Source organism: Sapajus apella, unplaced genomic scaffold (genome assembly GCF_009761245.1).
Source record: "Sapajus apella isolate SASKATOON/1434 unplaced genomic scaffold, GSC_monkey_1.0 scaffold222, whole genome shotgun sequence".
Taxonomy (NCBI): Eukaryota; Metazoa; Chordata; class Mammalia; order Primates; family Cebidae; genus Sapajus; species Sapajus apella.
Genome location: NW_022437162.1, coordinates 208511 through 234031, shown reverse-complemented (window position 1 = coordinate 234031; position 25521 = coordinate 208511). Strand labels below are relative to the sequence as shown.

The 25521-nt window shown below is 44.9% G+C and overlaps 1 protein-coding gene across 21 annotated transcripts in view; it reads left to right on the top strand.

The window, feature by feature from the left end:
• The window catches only part of STAU2 (staufen double-stranded RNA binding protein 2), a 342658-nt gene extending 330369 nt beyond the window's left edge, over positions 1–12289 (top strand). For 18 of the 21 annotated variants that reach the window (XM_032271042.1, XM_032271048.1, XM_032271046.1 and 15 more), the window contains 2 exons: positions 5672–5760; positions 6917–8011. In XM_032271042.1, the coding sequence (XP_032126933.1) occupies positions 5672–5760; positions 6917–7010 (183 nt within the window). In that variant the 3' untranslated portion in view covers positions 7011–8011. Of the gene's footprint in view, positions 1–5671; positions 5761–6916; positions 8012–11872 lie in introns of those variants that run through there. The other 3 variants (XM_032271043.1, XM_032271052.1, XM_032271051.1) reach the window with 3 other exon arrangements.
• The last annotated feature ends 13232 nt before the right edge of the window (positions 12290–25521 follow it).

The window sequence follows — 25521 nt, the reverse complement described above, 5'->3', positions numbered from 1 at the left end:
TGTGGTATATATACACAATGGAATACTATTCAACTTTTAAAAAGGAGGAAATTATGTCATTTGCAACAACATGAATAGAACTGGAGAACATTATGCTAAGTGAAATAAGCCAAACATAGAAAAATACCACGTGTTCTCACTTATATGTGGGATGGAAAACAATTGAACTTGCAGAAGCAGAGACTAGTGTACGTACAGAGGCTGGGTGCAGGTGGAATGGGAAGATGATAGTCAAAGAGTATAAAATCTCAGTTAGATAAAAAGGATAAGTTTGATTTTTTTGGAAATCTACTGCACAATGGTGAATATAGCTAATAATGGATACTGTACATTTCAATATTGCTCTGAGAGTATATTTCAAATGTTCTCATCACAGAAAATGTTAAATAAGTTATCAGTGTTTTATAAAAAATAATAGAATTCAAAATGTAATTGTCCATTTAGGAAGAAATTGATAAATAACAGCATTTATGCCAATAATTCACATATTAATGGATCAGAACAAAATAGCTGGTCATTTGTTCAACTTGTTGAATATACACATAACTCCAAGTTCAGGAGCCCACTCTGTGAACTGGGAATATCTGAAAAAAGGTCTGGCATGGATTGGTCCTTGGAGCCTACAAGTAAGTGAGGCTGGCCTTTAACATCCCATGCACATGTGTGAAGTGGGACAGCGGGCCCGGCTGATGGGCCCAGCCCGTGGGCACATGCACACCTGGGACTGGTCTCAGCATAGCTGCCTCAGCACTTCAGGACCTCAGAGCCACTGAATCAAAGCTCCATGAGAGTCAAATTCCTCTGTGAATTCTTTTCTTGCAGGGAGGTTGGGGAGAACTGTCCAAACCTCAGCCTTTTGAGGGTGAGTTTAATTTTTGAAAACAGCAAAACTTTAGACAAAGCCAAGTCTAGTGAAGAAGGTCAACAGCCAGGATGAACACATTAAAATAAGGTGGGACCAAAAAAAAATGACAAAACTGGCTTGCTTCTCTGAGCCACAAAATGGTTCTGAGAGGTAATTCCAGCAGCACCTAGAGTAACACCCTCCTCCCACTGCTGCTGCTGGCACAGCCTCTCCAGGGGTAGATGGAGAGCTCATATTAAGATCTTTAAGGCCGGGCATGGTGGCTCACACCTGTTATCCCAGCACTTTGGGAGGCTGAAGCAGGTGGATCACCTGAGGTCGGGAGTTCAAGACCAGTCTGACCAACATGGAGAAACCTCATCTCTACAAAAAATACAAAATTGCCCATGGATGGTAGCACATGCCTTTAATCCCAGCTACTCAGAGGCTGAGGCAGGAGAATCGCTTGAGCCTGAAAGGTGGAGGTTGCCGTGAGCCAAGATTGCACCATTGCACTCCAGCCTGGGCAACGAGAGCAAAACTCTGTTTCAAAAAAAAAGCGGGGGAGGGGGATCTTTAAAAATGGGCATCATCTTTGGCTCAGAAATGCAATTTTGGAGTTTATCATAAGAAAAATTTTGGGATGATACATAAAGATTTAACTAATAGAAAGTTTGGTGCAGTGTTGGTCACAGCTTAAAAATTTGAACTGGCCTAAATGTCCAACCGTAGGATTGGCTAAACCTACAAGGGCATATAAAGTCAACAGGATACTGTGCAGTCGTGAGAAGTGATGCTACTGAAATGTTTCTGTTGATACAGGAAACTACATACGTTCAATAAAAGAGCACACAACAGATGAGTGGACAAAAAAACATGGTGCATGTACACAATTGAATACTATTCAGCTGTAAAAAAGAATGAAATCCTGTCATTTCTGGCCATGTGGATGGAACTGGGCAAATTAAGTGAAATGAGCTGGGCACAGAGAGTTAAACACCGCTTGTTCTTGCTCGTGTGTGGAGCTAAAATAGTTTATTTTATAGGAGTAAAAAGTAGAACAGAGGATATTAGAAGCTAGGAAGGGCAGGGGGAAGAGAGGGATAGGGAGGAATTTATTAAAGGATATAAAATTATAGCTAGATATGAGGAATAAGTTCTAGTGCTCTATACTATTGTAGAATTCCTATAGTTAACAATAATATGTAGTTCCAAACAGCTGGAAGGAGGATATTATACGAACCCCACAAAAAGAGATGATAAATGTTTGAGATGATGGATGTGCCAATTGCCCTGATCTGATCACTATGCATTATGTGTATTGCAACATCATTAACTACCCCATGAATGTGTACAATTATTATTTATCAATGAAAAAAAAGAGCAGATTACCTACGGCGTGAAGATGTGATCCAGGCTAAAGTTTGTAGACATGGGGAGGGGATAGGAACTGATATGGAGGCTGGGGGCAGAGGCTCACACCTGCAATCCCAGCATTTTGGGAGGCTGAGGCGGGTGGATCGCTTGAGGCCAGGAGTTCAAGACCAGCCTGGCCCATATGGTGAAACCCTATCTCTACTAAAAGTACAAAATTAGCCAGGTGTGGGGCTCACACCTGTAATCCCAGCTACTCGGGAGGCGGAGGTAGGCTATGTCCCTGATCCAATTGCTTGAATCCAGGAGGCAGAGGGTGCAGTGAGTTGAGATCACACCACCGCACTCCAGCCTGGGTGACAGAGTGAGACTCTGTCAAAAAAAAATTTTTTTTGACAAGTGATATGGAAAGACATACCACAAGTTGTGAATGGTGAGCAGGATTGTGGATATTTTTACATTCTTTTTGCTTGTCTATATATTCTTACTTTTCTATAACAAGAAACCATTTTTTATAACAAAAAATAATACAGGGAAACATGAGAGAGAGAAACTGAGATTTTGCTCTCCTTAGAAAGAAACTATGAGGTCCATCTACCGTTTGCTGGAGCTGCTGTAGCAAAGGACTACAAACTGAGCGGCTTTCATCAACAGAAATGTATTGTCTCACAGTTCTGGAGGCTAGAAGTTCAAGATCAAGGTGCTGCAGGGCTCGTTCCGTCTGAGGGCTGTGAGGGAGAATCTATTTCGGGCCCCTCTCCTTGCTTTGGGTACTTTGCTGGCAATCTTTGGCATTCCTTGGCTGCTGTGGCATCTCTCCAGTCCCTGCCATCATCCTCACATGGTGTTCTTCCTGTGTATGTCTGTGTTCCAATTTCCTCTTTTTATAAGGATAACAGTTACGTTAGATCAGGGACCTACTCTACTCCAGCATGACCTCGTCTTAACTAATTACATCTGTACTAACCCTCTTTTTAAATAAGGCCACATTCTGAGATACTGGGGGTTAGGGCTTCAACATATGAATGTGGGAGAAGAGCACAATTCAACATAAAATGGTACCCAGGGAGGTGGCCACACGGCTCCTACCCCACTGAAGTCAGTGCCCACTTCCCACCATAACCCACCCAGCTGTTGTCCAGCATGAGCATGGGTGAGGATCAGGAGCTGTGGGGTGGCATCACTGACCTTCTCCCTGCAGCACTACTGGTCCAAAGAGATTATGATGATTACCGAGACCTGAGCACTGCATCCTCCCTGCTTGGAGATGCTTGGGCCAGGGTTGCAGACCCATGTGGGCATTCACATTAGCACCTCTGAACTAGGAAGCCCGGTTTAAAGATTCAAAAGGAAGGAGTAATCTAAAGGGAAATAAAGGACACATGCCGACTTTTGTTTGGTTATAGGAGTTGTGATTTAAAAAAAAAAATAGAAAAACAAGAGAGAAGAAAGAAAAAAAGTATTATGAATATTACACATTAAATCCCACAGATGGATGCTGATAACAGCTTTATTCATAGTTGTCAAAAACTGGAAAGAATCAAGATGTCCTTCAATAAGTGAATGGACAAATTGCGGTACATCCATGAGATGGGATATTATTCCGCAATAAAGAGAAAGGAGCTACAAAGCTCATTTATGAAAAGGCATGTTGTTCTCAAAAAGACATAGAGGGGCTGGGTGCAGTGGCTCACACCTGTAATCCCAGCATTTTGGGAGGCTGAGGCAGGTTGATCACCTGGGGTCAGGAGTTTGAGACCAGCCTGGCCAACATGGTGAAACCCCATCTTTACTAAAAATACAAAAGTAAGCCGGGCATGGTGGTGCACACCTGTAATCCCAGCTACTTGGGAGGCTGAGGCAGTAGAATCGCTTGAACCCAGGAGGCAGAGGTTTCAGTGAGCCCAGATCACACCATTGCACTCCAGCCTGTAAAAAAAAAAAGACATAGCAAAGCTTCAAATGCACATTGCTAAGTGAAAAGGTCAATCTGAAAAGGTGGCATATTGTATGATCCCAGCTACTATGTGGCAAAACTGTGGTGATGTTAAAAAAGATCAGTGGTTGCCAGGGGTTGGCAGGGTGTGGGGGGAGGTGAACAGGTGGGGCACAGAGGATGTGTAGGGCTGTGGAACGATTTTGTATTCTACTCTAATGGTGGACACATGCCATTAGGTATTTGTCAAAACCCACAGAATATACCACACAGTGAGTCCTATTGTAAACCATGGACTTCAGTTAATGAGAAGCTATCAATATTCGTTCATCAGCTATAACAAATGTACCATACCAATGCAAGATGTTAATGATTGGGGAAACTGTATTTAGGGGAGGGAAGAATATGGGAACTCTGTGTACTACCTGCCCAAGTTTCCTGTAACCTCACAAGTCTATCAACTAAAAAAATCACACCTCCAAAATATATTCTGAATAAAGAAATTTAAAGGAAATCATGCACTTAGCTACCCAAAAGGAACTCTTGGCAGATAAAAGTTTGGGAAACTGCCAAGAACTAGCTCATTTTCAAAGGCAGCTGACAAGACACAGATGCCCCAAGTGTGACCCAGCAGGATGCCCCAACGTGAAAACAGCCCTGCCTGCTCACGCCCATCTCAGACTCAACAGAGCCTTCCAATCTCACTCAGCAGTGTCGGGCTTGGGGGAGGGGAGGAAGACCCAAATTCTTCCTCAAAGAAATAACAGTTTGGAACGTGCACAAGAGTGTCAACAAGTTATGTAGATCTTATCAGCATGGCATTTTTGGTGCCTCCCAGCTATCCAGAGAGGCTCCACCAGCCTGTTCACACCCTGCGGCTTCCCACGCACTCCGAGCCTATCAACACCTCGGAAGGCTCTGCCCAGCAGGCCTGCCTCCCCAGGGCATGACCGGCCCAAATTTTCTCTCTGTCCTCATCCTCTCAGGGTACCATGGTACCAACCATCCCCTGGATCTGCACGAGGACCTGCTGTCCATTCCTCTGCTGACATTCTGCAGCTCGATTGGGGCTAAATGTTTATAAATTTGAACAATACATTTTGCTCAGTTTGGAAAGAATACTCAAGGTGGAAAATTTGGATGTTACATCTGAGGGAAAAGAATTTGTAGTTTCAGTAACGTGAGAAATTACGCAATGTCACCATTGACGTATTTTAAGCTTATACAAGGTGTTTCCATGTTTGCAGAAAAAAATCACAATTTTGCAAAATTGTGGAGAAGGGATAAAGCAGAAGACTGAAAGCTCTTCTAGTTCTGGCTATGTATATATATATATCCACTGCTGCCTGATAATGCAGCCTTTCTGATGTACTTTTGCCAAACAATGCAAAAAAAAGCTTTCTTTAGACTAAAGAAACTAGAGTCTTTCTATCTCGGCTTTCTTTCACAGTTACTTGTTCGTTATGTTAAAGTCAGTGAATGGCTCTCCATGTTTTGTTTTCTTTTTTCATTTTTAGGCAGCCTTAAGTGCCTTGAAAGAATTTTCTGAACAAGGATTGGATCCAATAGATGGAACAATGAATATCGAAAAAGGTCCTCTTGAGAAGTGAGTAAATCCCGTCAGTATTCTTTCATTTGTAATTCTGTAACTGTACAAAAGATAAGACAAAGATAATAATGTTTTTAAAAAGTCAAGACAATAGTATCTACATCTTACACAATTATCAATAATACAATTAAATGTAAAGAAATGCAAAACAATATATAAGGCCACATACATCTCCCGTAATGTGTCTGTGAAAGTTTTAACCTACTAATTGATCATTGTTTTCGAATTTCCTTGCCTTTGTTGGAAATATTTGTGTGTTGTCTTGACTGTAGAGACTTGCAAAACTCTGCAGTATGAAGTGATTGGTTTTCACTTCATACTGTAGCGCATTGTCTGGTTAAGCCATTTTCAGAGGTAAAAGTTTTCACTCACACTCCTCCTGCTAAGTTGTGGGCAAAGCCGAGAGAAAAGAAAAAGAAGTTGAGAGGAGGCGCCCCCCGCTTGGCTGCGTCTGCTTTTTCACATTGCTGTCTATGAAACACCAGCACACATTGCCACCAAAGCGTGGCTTCCAAGGGCTACAAAGGCAAAAATGCAGCTATCATAATTATTTCTGAAAGTCAGCTTAATAGCTTAGTTTTAATGAGATGTGAACAGAAGGTTTCATCAAAGAGACTGAATTTGGGGTCTCTCCAGAGACCCAATTTACACTAAAAAAAAAATGGAAAAGGGTCTTATTTACATAGTAGAATTCAACTCTTTCAAAGCAGTAATAATAGCAGGTGGGATCTCAGAACACATGCAGGAGACAACGTCTTTAGATTTAAGAGAAAATAAAAATGACTCAGGGACTAAAAACCAGATACACTGATCCTACAGTTAAAATGAACATACCAAAAAAAATGTCTTTAATAAGAGAAAACAGCATTTGGTCATTCATATTTAGAAGGTGAGAGCGTGAGAAGAAAACATTTGGTAAACAGACGTGGCATGTTAAGTTGTCTATAGATTGGCAACCATTTATAAGCTAATTTAATCAAAAACATTTCCACATGATCTCATCAGTAGACTATCTGAACATAAATATTGTTGTTTCACTTTAAAATGTCACTTTTGTGGTGACCTTTGAATCCTCTGTGCCATCTGCTAATAAACATGTCTGAAGATGTTCAACCCCAGACCTTCAGCTCTTGTTAATGTATTAATCTTTCAGACAAGCCAAGCATCTGAGAGAGAAAGCGGACAATAACCAGGCAGCCCCGGGCTCCATCGCTCAGGACTGCAAGAAATCAAACTCGGCCGTCTAGCAGCTCCCAGAACCCACGGCTGCCACCGCATCCTTATAAACCTGTCAGCACGCATGAGGGTGTCTGTGTTCAGGGAAATGAATGACTAATACCATTACTTGAGTCTTACGTGAAGACAACACTATTCTAACACAAGAGATAATATACATGGTACTGTTTATTCAACTGGGGAAAAATAAAACTTTGAGCATTTCCCTTGGAACTCGAGATCAGATCATAACTCATTTGCCCAGAGGCAGCAGAAATCTGATCCTGCTACTGGAGCTTAAAATAACAAGTAAAGAAAAGTGTTAGAAACAGAGCTGAAATTTTAACATGATTAATAATAGAGAAGTTGGGTTTGGTTCTGTTGCTATGATTGTTTTGTCGTGGTGCTTGTATTCAGTTATATTCTCTCTCTCTCATTTTAAATAATGCTTGACGATTTGAAAACTAACCAATGATGTGCTGTGGAATGTGATGGTTGTTGTCTTCATATAGAGTCACATGGTTTCTCTTTTTATGCAGATGTTTATTATCTTCATCCTATATCAGTATGAATAACTATAAGGTGCACTACAAAAAGATGTATGCAAACAAACATGTTTAAATCAGGTCAGATATTTGATGAAAAATACAAACTAATGTTAGGAGCAAGTAGTTTCTTCATACTCCAGGAACTGAAAACAAAACAAAACAGTTGTGGGTTTTGAGCTCCGTATACGCATAGCAAGTAAGGGGGCGTCTTGCCCCTATATATCATTTTCCCGGATTCCACTCCCAGTTGTGGGAATCGCACCCACCCCCATCCGTGTGTTGTAGCCACTCACGGTTTGCATCAAGAGTGTTTTTCGTAACTGCCTCTGGACTTGGGACAGTGAGTAGGATCAAAAATAAATAATGTACATGGCGGGGAAGGGAAAATCTGTTGGAGTTGTTTCCATCCAGCCACGCTCCGGGCCAGCATGTTGGAATCCAGAGTGGAGCAAATGCAGTAAAAATGTGGTTGGTTTCTGTGTGAAGCGCTGTTGTTGTTCTTTTGTTCTCTCACTCTCATCTTTTAAATATCACCTCCGTGAAACCCATCCGAAAGGCCACCACCCAGCCTAGTCACCCTGCCCAGCAGTGGAATTAGAGGACAGATAGGCTGTACCTGCGAAACTGCAGAGCCGCCTCTGGGTGACTCGGGCCAGGTTCCTGGCCAACGTCATCGCATTGTTCAGGCTTTCTCCTTATTGATTTGCAAACGTTGTGCAATGAGAAAACACTATATGGTCTAACTGCTCGACCCAACATGACAATAGGAATATAATTATGTAAGGTTTCACAAGCAAAACCGCCACAAATCATGATCCGGCTGACTCACACGCGACTGGAGAATAAACAAACAGCAACATAAGGAAATAACTCTAGGGTTGTTTTTAATGATTCCCACGTGGGGAAGTCCGCCAGTATTGGGAGGGCTGGGTGCCCTTGGAGGAAATAGGTTATGTTACATAAAGCTGGATCCTTGCAAAAAAAAGCAGCACATTTGTAAAGCTGGGGCTTACACAGGTAAACTGGATAGAAACTCAGTCCTGCTGCCTGATACCAGGGTGCAGACGGCCCTAAATCATTCCCTTTGAAGGGCAGGGGCCCTTTCTTCTGCTAGGCCTGCGTCACCTGAGGTTTAGACCCTCAAATGGGGCGAGGGACTGCTTCGGGCAGGATCGTTGAAGGGGATCTTCAGTTTACCCAACACAGTAAACATAGGCTCCCTCCTGCAGTCCACATCGCACTGCACCAAGGCTGTCAGGTCTGTAGGAGAGCAGTGAGCTCCAGGAACAAACACAGCTAATCAGTTCTCACGACCCAAGTGTCTGAAGGATTTAACTCTTGAGCTGTCTGACACAGAGTCTTCCTTAGAGCTGATATATCCATGAATACAGCAGTGGTGGGGGGCGGTGAGGGAATAGAAATTTGCATAAGAGCTCCAGCTTAGTGATAGCTTATTTGGACAAAATTCCATCCTCTCTCTACCTGCTCACAGAACCCAGCAAGGCCTTTGGGTATTTTCCCCTGCACAGCAGCACTTCCTGGGAACAGCCTGGGTTTTCTTTGGGTTGAATTACCAATGCAGATGATGGGTGGCCTGCAGTTGTTGGCAGGGACTCGCTGCAACGCTCGGTTCCAAAGAGCGATGTTATATATCATTAGAGGGGAAACCATTAAGTAGATTTATTGAAAGTATGTTTCTTCGGCACAAGGAGATCTTTTTGATGAAAAATGGAACTCATTATTCTCTAAAGGACACAGATTGACTTATCTCCTTTATCAATTACAGTGTCTGCTTTCAGCTTTTCTCAATCAAAGCACTGGGCTTTGTAGTTGCTTTCCAATGCCGAGGCCAATGTGTTTTATGAAAAAGGTTTATTTTTACATTTTAATTGGAAATATAATATTGCACTTTGGAACTCGGACCATCCTTTTCAGGACAACTTGCCAGAGATCAACGGGGAGACACCACCCGTCAGGCTGTGACGGGCATCCCTCCCCTTTCCTGGGGTGACCCCTCTGATAAGCTGTCCTCGCATTCTTCTCCCCAGAAAGCATTCTTCATAGTGATTCTTTTTGACAGCTTCAGCCAATTTCCTGCACCATAAAATGAAAATAACTTAATAAAAACTTACCTTATTATACAGAGGTTTTCAGGACTCCTAGTGACTTTGGAAACGTGGTCCAGACCAACTGGCTGGTATTTAAATCCTGCTGCAGGTGGGTTATCGCTGCAACTGCCTGAAGTTTGTTTTGTACTTTAAATATCCAAAGGCCACCTCTTGCCACTTGAGGTGATTGAGGACCTCACACTTTTGTACACAGAACTGACAAGCTGTTAATTGCATAATCCTGTGTGAATTTATCTTTAAGTTGCTCATAGCCTGACCTACCATAATAGAGGCACCAGATAATTGTAGAAATCATACATTGAATAAATGAACGAATGGATGATTTACCATTGAGCACTCAATGAAGAAATAAATGTTAAATCTCACTGTTTTTTTACATGACACAGAGGCAGGGACACATGGCAATCAATGGTGTTACTGTTGGTCAGGTATTGTATTTGCAGTCCAAGGGGAACTGTGACATTTCTTAACCAAGAACATGGCAAGTCAAAAAAACCCTCACTTCAGAGGACTTTGGACCCATGGAACCATCCTTCCCCCATGTTCCCACTTCTGTATTTATATTCTTTCTATCAGCTGGTAGATTTCATTCTAACCCCGGATACATTCCACTGTTTCCACAATCACATGTGCGTGTCTTTGTGAGGAGGGACTTAGTAATAACTGGGTCAAAACAGAGACTGCCTTAGACGTGATCAAACCCAACTGTCTTTTTCTGGCAGACACTACCCAAGTTCTCTCTCACCTTGTCAAGACTTGTTTAAAAGTTACCACGCTGGGGAAGCGTTCCTCTTATGTCCCAACCTCTTCACAGGAGCAAGAGCTTCCTTGACTATATCCCCAGTACACTCTGATGTGTGCTGGAAATTCAGAAAATAAATAAACTAACAAAACAACTTCACTCTAAAGAAGCCACGCTCTAGCAACTGGGAAAGACAGATAAGGAGAGCCTGGATGGCTGAACTCTCTGTACTCAGAGTCACTGCGTTGTAGTCGTTGTTTACCTCCCTGACTCTTTGGGTCAGTCACATTCATTCCCTCACTCACCCCACCATGCTTTGCCCACCGTGGTATTTATTCTGGCGACACTGTCAGATAAGCCAGTTCTGCTTTCATGGAACTTACGCTCTAGTGGTAAACTCTTGCTGCCACTCAAAGCCCAAACATCCATAGACTCCCCCTCCCCACATACACATACATTAGGTTTAAAGCTCTTTAAGCTCACCAACACTCAGAAGACCAATCATCCTAATTTATTCCTCACCATATCTCCTGACCGAGGAACAATGCCCACCTTAATTCAGTAAGTACTCAATAAATGTTCGTTGAATAGATGAATGACCCCCAAAACTCTGCCTGATAAATTTGCCCATCTAACTACATCAATATTGACTTGGATTCGTGGACACAGAAATCTGGCTTCCTGGGCAGAGCCTCCTGCCTCGGTGAAAGCTTCTAGTTCTAGTTCTGTTAGTGTGTAGCCTTGCTGATGTCATTTAGCATCTTCAAGTTTCAGCTTTTCAAGCAAAACCTGGAGATAAGAATATGCAGGTGTGTATGGAGTATTTTTTAAAGTGCTCAAGTTGTGAATGTAAATACAATGCTTCAATCAAAGTGAAGAAGTGTTAGGGAAAGAGTAATGGTCTAGGAGTCAAGTCTAGGGGCCTGGTTTGGACACACATGTGACCTTGGCAAGGGATGTGGCCTTCCTGGGCCTCAGTTTCCATGTGTATTAAATCATGATCCCCTAAAAGCACTGCAGCTCTAGACTAATCTTCCCGTTAGCAATTCTGTTAGTACCTCTATAGTGGTATGCTTATATATTAAATTTTGTCTCTAATACATATGAATTTTTAATCAAATACCTGGAAGAAAAATATCACTCATATCAATTAGGATTCTTTTGATTTCAAGCTATAAAAACCGGTTGAAACCAGCAGGGGGAAATTTATTATAAAGCTAGAGGGGTGCTTTACAGAACCTATGGGCAGAAATGTAGAAAGAAACTGGGGCCAGGAAGTGAAAGGCCATGGGGAAACCTGGAAGTTCTCTCTCAGTTCTGCAGGCTCCCTCTCCATCTCTTCCTCTTTCTCTTTCTGTAAACTACCTCTCCTTCTCAAGTACACACATCAGAGAACATGGTTACCAATAGAACCCAAGTTTGCAGCCACCTGCAGAAACACTGAATGTCTCTCGATTTCATTCCCATTGTCTTAGGAAGGTGCCACTGACTGACCCCTCTTGAACCAGCCATTCAATCCAGCCCACATTGCACAAATATGGCTGCCCCAAGCCTACCCTTATGCGGCACGGTGGAGTAATCATCAGAGAAGAGATCATCACTGTTTTGAGAGACAACCCAATAAATATCTGCCTCAACTACTTCCCACAGTTTTCAGAGGACAAAACTCATTATAACCATGTGCTAATTCTTATTTTCAACATTAACAGTGAAGCTTCAAGGAGTTACTTCTCCTAAATGTCATAGATTGCTCTCAGGTTTGCAAAGTCTGTAGTATTTTGTTTGGCTTTGTTTAATCCTTTCAGTCTTTAGTTTCAAGGGTTTGACGAAACAGAACTATCCTGAATGAGTCATAAAATTACCTAGAATAAAAACTGAGATTTTTCCACAGATCTTAAGTTAGTATATTTTTAAAAAGCCTCATTTCCTCAGGCACACAGGGATAATGAGAAACGTAGACAGTGGACTGGTTGTTCATCCTCCGTGATGTGTATAGACCCAAAGACCAAAGGCCACTTCCCTGTTTTGCTAACCTGAGTGGATTTTAACTGTAAGGAACTTTCTGATTCTTACAACTGAGGTTGGGAAAGACAGAGGCAAACTTGATCTAATTCTCTTTCAAATTTTGCTATAAGTTTTCAAAAGAGCCCAAAGAAGAAGGGAGACTTGGTTATTTGAGGTGATGGGAGGAGGCAGATGATAGAAAGAATCAGAAATTTGAATTGAAAACCGAAATGGATGAGGAAGCCAAGATGCACTGGAGCCGAGCGTAGTGGCTCATGCCTGTAATCCCAGCACTTTCAGAAGCTGAGATGGGCAGATCACCTGAGGTCAGGAGTTCAAGTCCAGCCTGACCAACATGGTGAAACCTCATCTCTACCAAAAATAGAAAAATTAGCTGGGTGTGGTGGCACATGCCTGTAATCCCAGCTACTCCAGAGGCTGAGGCAGGAGAATTGCTTGAACCCGGGAGGTGGAGGTTGCAGTGAGCTGAGATTGCACCATTGCACTCCAGCCTGGGAAACAAGAGTGAAACTCCCTCTCAAAAAAAAAAACAAACAACAAAAAAGATACACTGGAGAAGAACAAGGAAACAGGAAGGTCTGGAGAAAGCGTCTGTGAGAGGAGCAGACTAAGTGTTCCCTACAGGTAAGTCTTTAAATGCCTTCTCCTTAGCTCAGGAATGAGCAGTCAAAATCTTCCATTTCCTTTTGAGCCTGGCACAAAATCTCCTACGTGGGTAGTAATTTTCCAGAGTGGTGTTTGGCCACTAGTCCTTCTTAATTCTCTGAGTGCAGGGGAAGGAACTAGATCCCGCTTCACCAACTCAGGGTAATTAATAAACTTCCGTCTTTGGCAAAGACTGGGTCTGGATATGAAGTTCAAGGAGAATCTAGCCAATGGGTTATCTCTGACATCAGAAAAAGTCAGCACCTTTAAATTTTTTTTTTTTTTGGTATGGAACCAGAGTTGCTTTCACAGTCATCACAACGTAATGCACAACAGCTGTGTGTGCCTTCAGCTCTGCTGCAGCTACTCCCTCTGTTTTAGGAAGAGAAGAGATGACTGGCCTGAAAACGTCTGGCTAACCATATCTTGCCTTCCAGTTTCCAGACTTAACCAAATTCTAGTCTACCAGTGAGTCAGCAAATATGGATTGAGTCTCCATCCTTGAGTTAGTCACTGTGAGGAAAATGAAACCTGAAGTAAGGTCTCTACCCTCAAAAGCTTCCGGTTCAATGGGGAGATGAAATAGGAATGAAAAATGGGGAGAAAATGTAAGAAGGTAGAAATAGATGCACTTCAATAGGAGTTGATTTCAGTTCCTCTGCTTCTCATAAGCCTCATGGGGACACTTGGGCCAATCACCCAGGCTTTAATATAGAAAAGAGTGTCCTGGCCGGGAATGGTGACTCATGTCTATAATCCTAGTACTTTGGGAGGCCAAGGTGGGGATGATTGCTTGAGCCCTGGAGTTCAAGACCAGCCTGGGACACATGGAGAAACCCCATCTCTTAAAAATTACAAAAATTAGCCAGACATGGTGGTGCACACGTGTAGGCCTAGCTACTCAGATGCTAAGGTGGGAGGGCCACTTGAGCCCAGGAGGTGGAGGTTGCAGTGAGCTGAGATCGTGCCACTGCACTCCAGTTTCGACAACAAAATGAGACCCTGTCTAAAAAATAATATTAGAATGTCTACCCAGACTCCTGCTTTTTCTAATCTGTGACCTGGGTTGGCCAACCTAATACAACCAAAGCTATAGGAATCCAGTTCACAGGTTTCCTTTTACTGGGGTAAATCCCTGTGATAGTTGAGGTTTTATGAGCCAACATCCCCCCTACAACGCAACTTTCACCACCAACAACCTTTCCAACTACTGATACATAATCCTCATTCACCTTGTACCACAAAAGCAGTGTTGGCTGTGGTTAAGAGTTGGATTCCAGAATCAAGTTGCCTAGGTTCAACTCCTGGTCTTCCCTGTAACTCACTCTTTGTGTTTAGTAAGTTACCTTCACTGCTCCAAGTCTCACTCTCAGCTCTAAAATGAGGATACCAATGTTGTTACATGGACTCAATACGTTAATTTTATGAGTTAATATATCTAAAGTGTTTTGAACTGTATGTGTCACAGGTAAGTACTCAATAAACGTAAGTTATGATTGACCGAAACCCAATCAATGAATTAGTCAATAATTATTGAGCAATGACTGTGTGCCAGAAACTAGAACCAGGTGCTAAGAAGAGAAAGGGGCAGAGATGAATAAGGCACAGCTGCTTTGCATTATGGAATTTTGGTTTCTTAAAGACAATCAGAAAACAAGCATACAAGTAATGGCCAGGCGTGGTCGCTCATGCCTGTAAGCCCAGGACTTTGGGAGGCTGAGGTGGGGGCATCATCTGAGGTCAGGAGTTCGAGACCAGCCTGACCAACATGGTGACACCCGTCTCTACTAAAAATACAAAAATTAGCTGGCCGTGGTGGCAGGCACCTGTAATCCCAGCTACTTGAGAGGCTGAGGCAGGAGAATCACTTGAACCCGGGAAGCAGAGCTTGCAGTGAGCCGAGATTGCACCATTGCACTCCAGCCTGGGTGAGAAGAGCAAAACTCCTTCTCAAACCCACCCCCCAAACCAAAAAACAAGCAAACAAACAAAAAACATGTATGCAAGCAAGTATTACCCCAAACTGAATAATTTCAGACCCAGAATAGGGAGCAACTGCAGGAGAGTCCTGTGAGCCACCCAGACACTAGGATCATCTTTGAGATGCCTTCTCCGCAAAGCAAATACCTGTGGCCCCCAAATGCCTCCTGGGCCTGGTTTAGCGAGAATGATGCATGGGTCAGAGAATATTTCTGAAAAAGGGATGACACATTTCCCACACACCTCCTGCTGCACCTCCTGACCTAGGCTCCCCAGGGAGCCAGGAGAAGCTGGGAGAAGAAGCCTATCAATGACCCAGGTAGGCACACACACAGCCCCAGAGTCAGAGAAACCAAGGCTGGTGAGGTGTTTCTGAAATATCAGGCCCAAGCAGGGTTTGGTGTCTGTTGGCATGTTTCTTAGAGGTAAAGAGAAGGAACTGTAAATAGCCTATCCCTCCTGGCCAGTATGGGAAACACACTGTCTCTGACTCTATCTGGTCACAAACAGTGCCATTGCTTGTCCTTCTACACTGTGTCTTGGTGCACCGAGAAAAGATTAGAGACCCAGAGAGCACCACATAGCGGGTGATAAAACATCATTTCCAAAGGGTTTAAGGTAATAAAGGTCTGAATGAGGGCAATAAATAGCCGAGAAGGAGGACAGGAAGAGTTGGAAGCATGAAGAAGGCAGGCTCAACAGGCTCTCATCACCAAATGGATATGGGGGTGTAGATAGATGGGAAGGTCCCCCAGGCTGGCTCCAGTGCCCTGGCATGGGGACCTGGCCCAATGGCAATGCCAGTCATGGAGACAGGAAATCCAAGGGAAAGCACGTTGGCAAGGAGTTAGTTTCTGGACTTGTTGAGTCTGACATGCCTGTGAGACATCCCAAGAAAGATAGTCACTGGTAACTAAGGAGGTAGAATCAAACATTGAGAGAGGCACTGTGGCTCACGCCTGTAATCCCAGCACTTTAGGAAGCCAAGTTGAGAGGATGGCTTGAGGCCAGGGGTTCAAGACTAGCCTGGACAACACGGTGAAACTCCATCTCTACAAAAAAAAAATACAAAAATTAGCTAGGTGTGGTGGCACACACCTGTAGTTCCAGCTGGGAGGCAGAAGAATTGCTTGAGCCTGGGAGGTTGAGACTGCAGTGAGTTGTGATGGCGCCACTGCACTCCAGCCTGGGTGACAGAGGGAGACCGTGTCTCAAACAAACAAACAAAAACCCAAAACCAAAAACAATATGGAAAGGGACATCTAAGTTGAAGAATGGGTATCTGTGAGCAGTAAGCCCCTGGGTGGTAATGAGTGACATAATTACAGCGTTCCCCCCTTGGAATAAGAGAAGAGCAAAAAAGCCTAGGGCAAAGCCTTGGGAAGCCTCTATGTAATGTTCAAAGGGAACACAGAAGAGAGGAGCTCATGAAGGAACCTGAGAAAGAATTGGAGCAATGAGAAAAGGCCAGCCATAGGGAATGGGGTGGACAGGAGCACTGATCACAGCAATGAGGAGGTGAGTGAGTGAACGAAAATGGAAGGGAGCCTGTCAGGACTGGCACCAGTAGGTCATGGGTGGCTTTGACAGGAGGAGGAGGACACAAGGAAGGGAGCCTGACTTTCCTTTGGGATGCTAGACAGCTCCTCCAGCCAAGTCCTAAGCCCACTGTTGTCCAGGTTTTAGCTATACCAGTACACTAGATATAAGGATTAGCAATTGGCATGGCTTTTCTAGAGGACAGCGTGGCAGTGTGCATGCAAATATTGGGTGAAGAAACAATGCTGCTGTCAGCGATCTCCGCCCACTTGCCACCCAGTGCTGGCACCTGTTTGGGCTGTCCTTGCTGTAGCAGGAGTCAGTGCCCACAGGAACTTGAAAACAAGTGACTCTCTGTCAGATCAGTGCCTCCCCAGTGGCCTGTGACTGGAGAGTGTGGTGGCTGACCCTGGAGATGGCAACTGCTGCTGCCCAGCCCGTCAGTGCTGCCCGACGCAGGTGCCCCAAGGGGGAGGCTCCTTCCCACCTTGACAATGAGCTGTCCTTTGCTCTAGTGGCTATGGTCTGAGCTCCACCTGTTTTGATTCACCTTCTGAGGACAGTGCATCTACTTCAAGGGAAGAGCCATGAGTGGAATATTGGTTTTATTTTATTTTATTTTGAGACAGGGTCTCACTCTATTGCCCAGGCTGGAGTGCAGTGCGCTGGTCACAGCTCACCGCATCACTGCAGCCTGAACTTTCCAGGCTCTGGTGATCCTTCCTCTTCAGCCTCCCAAGTAGCTGGGACTGCAGGGTTACGCCACCATGCCCAGCTAGTTTTTATATCTTTTGTAGATACTGGGTTTCGCCATTTGCCTAGGCTGGGAATATTGGTTTTAAACTCCATAGGAAGTCAGCCTGGCTTCGGGACCCTTGGCAAGAATTTCGTAGGTTGAGAGGATGGGCTTGTGTGGGCACGGGCTAGTATACATTGTCTTCTCTGGAAAGACTGCACTTTAGGTTATGGTGCTGGATTAAAGGTGGCTGTAAATTGTCACTCTCTTCACTAAGAAGTGGAGTTTACTTCCCTCCCCTTAAAGCTGGGCTGGCCCTGGACTTGCTAAATCAGTAGGACCCAGTGGAAGTGGCATCATGCCCATCTCAGGGCCAGCCTTCTGAGTCCAGCCTCCTGCCTCCTCCCTCTTTGGGTCACTCCGTTTTCTGACTCTCACTCTTGGAACCCAGTCACCATGAGAAGCCTAAGTCACACCAGAGGGCACACATAGGCCCTGTGGTCAGCAGCCTCTGCTCAGCTCCAAACTCACTGCTGGGACCCACTGCCAGTCAAATGAGCGGTCACCTGGGATGTCCCAGCCCAAGAAAGCCTCACATGACCTCAGCTCCAGCCGACATCACATGGGGCAGAAATGCCTCCAACAGAGCCCAGTCAGCACCTGGCCTTTTGAGAAACAATCAATGCAAGAGTTGCTGGTTTGGGTCACTAAGTGTGGGGATGGCTTGTAGATAACCAGACATTTTCATCTATATTTTCTGTAGAGCTGCTACCCAATTGTTGGTGTAAACCAAAGAAAGCAAACTTTGCCCATTAGCACCCCTCTGTGCGGCATAGAACCCCGCCCACGATCTCTTTCAGTAGCTCAAGGGAGCCGGTGTTTCTTTGGCATCTCTGTCTCCTTGTTGTAGGGGCATCCCGAGCAGCGAATGTCGCAGGTGTGGGGTGGAGGCCCAGAGGGACTGGGAAAAGCCACCTGGAGAAGAGAGGGCCTGCTACAAATGGGTTAGCGGAGCCGCTTGGGGTGGGGCCCCTTTTACCTAGATGGCTGAAGGCAGCGGTGATTTTGTGTTTCAGTCTCCATAGGACAGGGCCCAATGCCAAGAGTAGGTGGGGCCAGATGGCTGGGTTCCCATTCTTTCTTGCACTGAGGGCCAATTTTAGTGACATAATAAGACACTTGATCCCAGTAACTACGGGGTTGTGGCTTTATTCAGCATCACGGATTCGAGTCTCTGCAGCCACTGGAGCCCTGTGGCCTGCTCCAAACCCCTCAGAACCTCAGTCCTGAGCTCCTCCAGGGTGAGACTAGGACTTGTTTTGGCTCCTGGACCCTGTTTGGCAGGTTAGGAAGGAATGGCAAAAGGCTGAAGTGGCTTCCTTTTTGTCTCATGGGAGCCCAGAGAAAACGCTAGTTTACCAGGAAAGTGGGGTCCCGAGGACAGGGGCTTTAGCTTGAAACAAATGACTTGAAAAGTTCTGGTTCAACTATCCTGGCCAAAGTTCCACTTTTCTTGCTGGGTTGTGATAATGGTTAATAAACATGCTTAGCCTCCTCCACTAAGGTGAATTCATTTATAATAGACAAAATTTGCCTCAAGCTCACACTACTGTCATAACTCTTCACACATCAGACTTACAGGAATTTCTAGCAAGAGGGTTATGTTGTTTTTCTAGTGTCTGAAACATAAATGATAGCAGGGTGAAGACCCTATTCCTAAGAAAAAATAAAATCAAACAAGATGGTCTGCAGTGAGTTATCCCGTGTGGTATTAATTTCACATCCAGGTTTGGATGATCTCATAAATTGTTCTTTTGATTTGCAATTTCACCCCAACCTACAAGATTGAATTATTTCCTTGTATTTCAGACCCCCTGTCTAGTCCGTAATGCAGAACACATTGTGTATCTTGGCTGGCATGAGCGGGAGAGGACAGATGCCCACAATTGTCTGAGAGCCATGGGCGCTGAGCTCAGCTTTGCCTCCTCAAGGTCAATTGGTGATGTTGTTAACGGGGCATTGTCACAGTCTCAGGTGTGTGTGTGGTTGGGGGTGGGATAGAGGATGGGAGGCAGCTCCTAGAACACTTTATCTGTGTTTAGAGCAACATCTGCTTCAGACTATTTGGCCCAATACCTATGGAGCGCTGGGATTTCCCAAACTTCTACGGTATCTCCAATGCGGCTTAGGAGAGGGATCATTCAGAGTTCTGATCTGCGCTGGCTTCTGCGATTGCTGCCTGAGGAGCGACACTCACATATGTGGAGGAGAAAAGTGGCTTCCTTGGCGGCAAAAATCTCAGGTCCCTCAAGTCTAATGGAGAGGAATAGGCATACAAGAGAATGACCTTCCAGAAATAAAACCTGCATAGCTGAATTGTCTCCTTTTCACTCTGCAGGATGCAACAAATCACCCTCCAAAGCTGTGTCATCTTTCTTCTAGGTGGGAGAGGGGACAGATTCTCCTAACCCAGCACAGAACGAAGGCCTCCAAAGGCCTGCAATGACCTGACCTGCTAACTGCAGGTCAGAGTCAGGCTCTCTGGGTGTAGATCATTTGCTTCCTCCGATATCTACAAATAAAACAGTCATGTAAGATCTATTGCCTCATCAAAGACTGGAAACTTACCCAGAAACAATCTTTGCAGCCAAAACCATGGCCCTGACTCTTCCCCCTGACCCACCGGCACATCCTCCAGGGCCCAGGGCCCAAGTTACTGACAGCCTGGCTAGAGGAGGGTCATGGCTGTGCCCCACTCAGCCACCATTGGTAGGCGGTGAGGTGGCTCTGGATTTGGGATGGTAGCTGTCAGCACATACCTCTGTTTTACCCAACACTTTAGAAAGCCCAAGTTTTATTTAGAGAAACTGCTTTTTAGGATTGCTACTGTTTACAGGGTGACCAAACCGTTTCAGTTGCCCAAGTCTGAAGGGTTCCCTGGGATATGGGACTTCAGTGCTGAAACCACAAACTCCAAGCAAACTGGGACAGTCTACTTGATAGGGGCAGAGGAGAGGAAATCATAAAGGTTCTAAACTCCATTCAAGCTGCCCTCTAGCTGTGGGCTGTCTGGCCAACTCGGGAAATTTATAAATAATTAGGCAATTATTCCCTGCACTCTCCAGCATGATGAAAGCTGAGGTTTGTACACAGGGAACCTATCTGAGTTATTTCGGCAAGGTTTGTCTTCTAAATAGAATAAATGGTGGTGTAAAGGCCTGCAGGTACCCTGGATATTTGCACGGTGGTCCTCCATTTCTTCTTCGGGGGAGCACCTCCCGAAGGCGGCCCACTTTCTACAACCTGGCAAATCACATCAGAAGGCCACTTTGGAGCCTTGCCAACCCAAGTGTGTTGTAAGTTCTGCAAGAGCTGGTCAACAGATTTTTCTCCTGCCTGAGGCTGTCTAAGTCTCTTTATAGGATTCTGAGTCAGAGACCAAGCTAGGCTTGGTCGCTGGTAGTTTCTTTGCTAAGTCTGGAAAAGACACACAGACTTTAAGAAGTGGAGACATTTGTTCTTGCCCAGAGACGATTTGTCCTACTGGGAAAGAATGCAAAAACCCTGAAGCACAATCTCGTTTTTGTCACATGGAAGCCTCAGGACAATGCCAGCCATTTGGAGCATGTTGTTCTGTGGCCCAGGTTGCTGAGGATGAAACATGAGCATCAGAGATGTTCTCACTTAAGTGCTGTGGCCAAAATCCTGCTTTTCCAGCCTTCAGTCCTGTAGGCAGCACAGAGCAGAGAACAGGGCATGAAGTCCCAAATTGGGGGTGATTAAGAAGCAATTGTAGGAACCACTTAATCCTAGGACAAGAGACTCCCAGCTCTAGGCAGTTCTTGTGAAGCTTAACCACTTAACTGAAAAACTAAAAAGTAAAACCAAGATGTCACTGGAGCAGTGTTGGAATGACAGAATCATTATTCTGCAACTGGAAATTCTAAGAAACTTAAATATTTCATGGCTGTGTCTGGATGTTTTGAGGGCTAAAAGAACTGATAACCCAGTTTACTGTGTCCTACAAGGGGAAGAAGAAGAGTCTTTCAAAAACTGCAACTCACTTTGGGAGGCCAAGGCAAGTGAATCACCTGAGGTCAGAAGTTTGAGGCCAGCCTGGCCAGCATGGAGAAATCCTGTCTCTACTAAAAAAAAAAAAAATACAAAAAATTAGCTGGGCATTGTGGTGGTCAACTGTAAGCCCAGCAACTCGAGAGGCTGAGGCAAGAGAATCGCTTGAACCCAGGAGTAGAAGATTGCAGTGAACCGAGATTACACCATTGGACTTCAGCCTGGGTGACAGAGAGGGACTCTGTCTCAAAAAACAAAACAAAACGTAAAAAGTACCCTGACATTCAAAGATCTGTGCCCTGAACATCCTGCAGCCTGATTTTAGGCTACCCTATTCCCCAGGCCCTTCTAGGACAGGCCAATTGTCTTCGGGACATACCTGGGCCTTTTCTGCCCCCAGGTTTTCCTTGCCTTCCCTGCCTAGCATGACTCTCCTCCCCTTGCCCAGTTCTCACCCTTCCCTTCCAGGTGCAGCTTAAGTACTGCTTCCTGCAAGAAGCCCTCCTGGAAGCTGGGACCTCTCCCTGCTCAGAACATGAGGATCAGCTGGGCTTCCTCATTCATTCTCTCTTTAGCAGATGGAGAGCCCCATGTCCCAGGTGTTGTCATTTAAGTGGCCATGTGCTCATCAGTCCCTCTCACTAGACTACAAGAACCTTGAAGGCAAGTTCTTGGTCTTTCGTTTGCTGGAGATATCCAACCAGGTCTGGCCCACAGAATAAACTGAGTTGTGATTGCCAATATTATTTGATCAAACAGAAATCCCCATCACAGGCAGGTGACACATGCATCTACTGACTCTGTGACCCAGTAATTCCACACCTAAGTATTTACCCAAGAGAAATGAACACCAAAATGCCTGCACACGAATGCTCAGAATAGCTTTTTTCACAAGAGCCAAAAACTGGAAACAGTCCACATGCCTATAGATAGGAAAACAGAGAAACATACAATGGAATTCTCGTCAATAAAAAGGAACAACTTACAGATATGCAAAATACCACGGATGAGTTTCAAGTGCATTACACTGTGTGAAGCCTTGTATGAGACAGTGTATGCTGCATGATTTCATTTATATGTAGTTTTGGAGCCATCGAGACTTATTATGGTGAAAAATAAAACAGTGCTTGCTTCCTGGGAGACGGGATGGGGACAGTGAGTGGGAAAGGGGCATTTAGGAACTTCCTGAGATGATGGTAACATTCTGTATATCAACAAGAATTTGGTTTCCCAGGGGTATGTCTTTGTCAGACCTTAGCAACTATCCGCTTAAGGTTTGTGCATTTCATCGAAGGCAAATTTTATCTCAAAAGAGAAAACCACTAACAAATATTGAATATTAGCGATGTGCATGGCGAAGGGTACTGTCTGCAATTTGCTTTGAAATGCATCAGGAAGGAACACTTATTGATGGATGGAGAGAGGGATGCAAAGTTAGATAGGTGATGGAGGAATCATAGTAAAATGAAGCAAACAAAACAAAGCCACTGTGCTGGCCACCCCGTACCCCAAACTATGGCACTTACCTTAAGGGCTGCCACTGTGGGAGAAGGGGAAGCTGGAAGGATGAACATCTCCTCTGACAAGGATGTAGGGGAGGAGGTGGTGTCCTTGAGGGCAAGCAGGTTTATAAGGGGCCAGGAAGGGGTTATGTGAGGTGGGAGATGTGAGTTTTGCTGCTGGGGAGAAGGGTCAGGTCAGGAGTAAAGTTTGGTCTTCAGTGGGGGCCACAGTGGGGAAGGGGTGCATTGGAACCAGGCTAGAAGCAGCACGGCTTAAGGCTTTCATCAGCCATTTCCCAAAGGGCTGCCTGGTCCTGGGCACATACCAGGGATGAAGGAATGTTGATTGAACGACAAGCTGGCCAAGCTCGCCTCATCACCAAGCCTACAGCCCTTGAAATTCATAGTCAAATTCGTGGTTCAAAGGACTATCCTTTCTTAGGAAACACTGATAATCCGAACCACATCTAACCTCATTCCTCCTTGATAGGGTGACTGAGCTGGTAGATTAGAGGAGAAATTCGGTCCATCTGGATTTCAGCAGAAGTTGCAAACTGGCCGCCCTTGGGCTGAATACAGCCCACAGATGTGTTCTGTGTTTTGTTTGGCCTCCCAGTGGGTTTTTTTTTTTTTTTTTTTTAATTTTAGTTTAGTTGCCAAGATTTTAAAATCACATGAAAATCTGGATCCGGCAGCCCTGGGCCTACCTGGCCACAGTTGTCAGGAATGAGGACAGTGGCCCCCTTGGAGCCTGAGCCTTACCCACTCCCACCTCCCCACCACGGACATGGGCGCTGCACCCTTGCATGTCATGTCACTTGTGTGACAAGAGGGAGAAGTCAAGGGTGGTTGATAAAAACAGTAACCTTAATGCAATAAATATTGACTGAGCAGTGTTTGGTTTTAGGGGCAGGATGGAGAACAAAGAGACTCGATTCCTTTTCTATTTTTATTTTATTTTATTTTATTTGTTTTATTTTTCAAGATGGACTCTTGTTCTGTCACGAGGCTGGAGTGCCTTGGTGCAGTCTCGGCTCACTGGGTGAAATCTCCACCTCCCAGGCTCAAGCGATTCTGCTGCCTCAGCCTCCTGAGCTGCTGGGACTACAGATGTGCACTACCATGCCAGGCTAATTTTTTGTATTTTAGTAGGGAAAGGGTTTCATCAGGTTAGCCAGGGTGGTCTCGATCTCCTGACCTCGTGATCCACCTGCCTTGGGCTCCCAAATTGCTGAGATTACAGGCATGAGCCAACATGCCCGGCCCTGACTCAGTTCCTTTTCTTTTTTTTTTTTTTTTTTTTTGAGACGGAGTTTTGCTCTTGTTACCCAGGCACCCAGGCTGGAGTGCAATGGCGCGATCTCGGCTCACCGTAACCACCGCCTCCTGGGTTCAAGCAATTCTCCTGCCTCAGCCTCCCGAGTAGCTGAGACTACAGGCGTGTGCCACCATGCCCAGCTAATTTTTGTATTTTTTTAGTAGAGATGGGGTTTCACCATGTTGACCAGGATGGTCTCGATCACTTGACCTCGTGATCCACCCGCCTCGGCCTCCCAAAGTGCTGGGATTACAGGTGTGAGCCACCACGCCCGGCCTCAGTTCCTTTTCTAAAGGAACTTTGACTCTGGAGGGGTAGACAATCCAAAAAAGAAAGAAAGAAAAAGAAAAGAAAATGATTACAAGCTATGATCATTGTTATAAGGAAAGAGACAGGGTGAGAGAGGCCATGCGATGGAGTGTAATGTAGGTGGGGAGTGCCTGCCTGGCTTAGCTAAGGTGGTGGGAAGTGCTTGTGGACCAGCATTTTCCAGCTGAGTCCTGAAGGATGCAGAGATTTGGGGAAGAGTGCTGGGGTGGAGGAAAGGCCTTGGGTGGGGCTGCACTTGGGTTCTTGAGGAGCTGAGTGAAACCCTGTGTCATTTCAGTGAGAGTGAATCAAGACAAGGGTGTGGAGGTGGGCAGTGGGTGGGAGCTATAAACCACGTGAGGAGTTTAGATTTTATTCTCGGTAAAGGAGAAGGCACTGACAGTTTTGGGGCAAGGGAGAGACATGCCAGCTCTACGTTTGGTAAAACTGCTCTTGTTGGTAGGTAATGTAGGGAAGAGCAGCCAGAAGTCTCATTAACAGGACATTGCAGGATACAGGTGAGAGGGGACGGTGGCTTGGATGGTGGAGGAGAAGAGAAATAGATGCAAGTGCACTTTGGAGGAAGTTGATTTAGTGGATGCAAGAGAAAGTAGCCCTGGGGATGCTATCAGTGGCTGCACTGGATACACATCTGTGTAGGAATTTGGACAAAGATTGCTCAGGATAAGGCAGCATGACCTCAGCTTCCTTCAAAATGCAAGATACTTTTTGGTAGCAGGATGTAACCTTAGCAGTTTATTGCAACAGAAAATGCCTGAAAATTCATGCATTTTTTGCATTTTATTCCATAAATGTATCTGTATTCAATCTGATTTTTAAAAAGTATAAATCTCATAGCATCAATAAATAAACAAGAAAAAGACCCACATATTCCTCCCCGTGTCACTGGTTAATACTCTCTGTCAATGGTTTTTAACGTTGGCTGTGCTCTGAAATCACCCAAAGTGCTTCAGAAAATGCTAATTCCTGGGTCCCTCT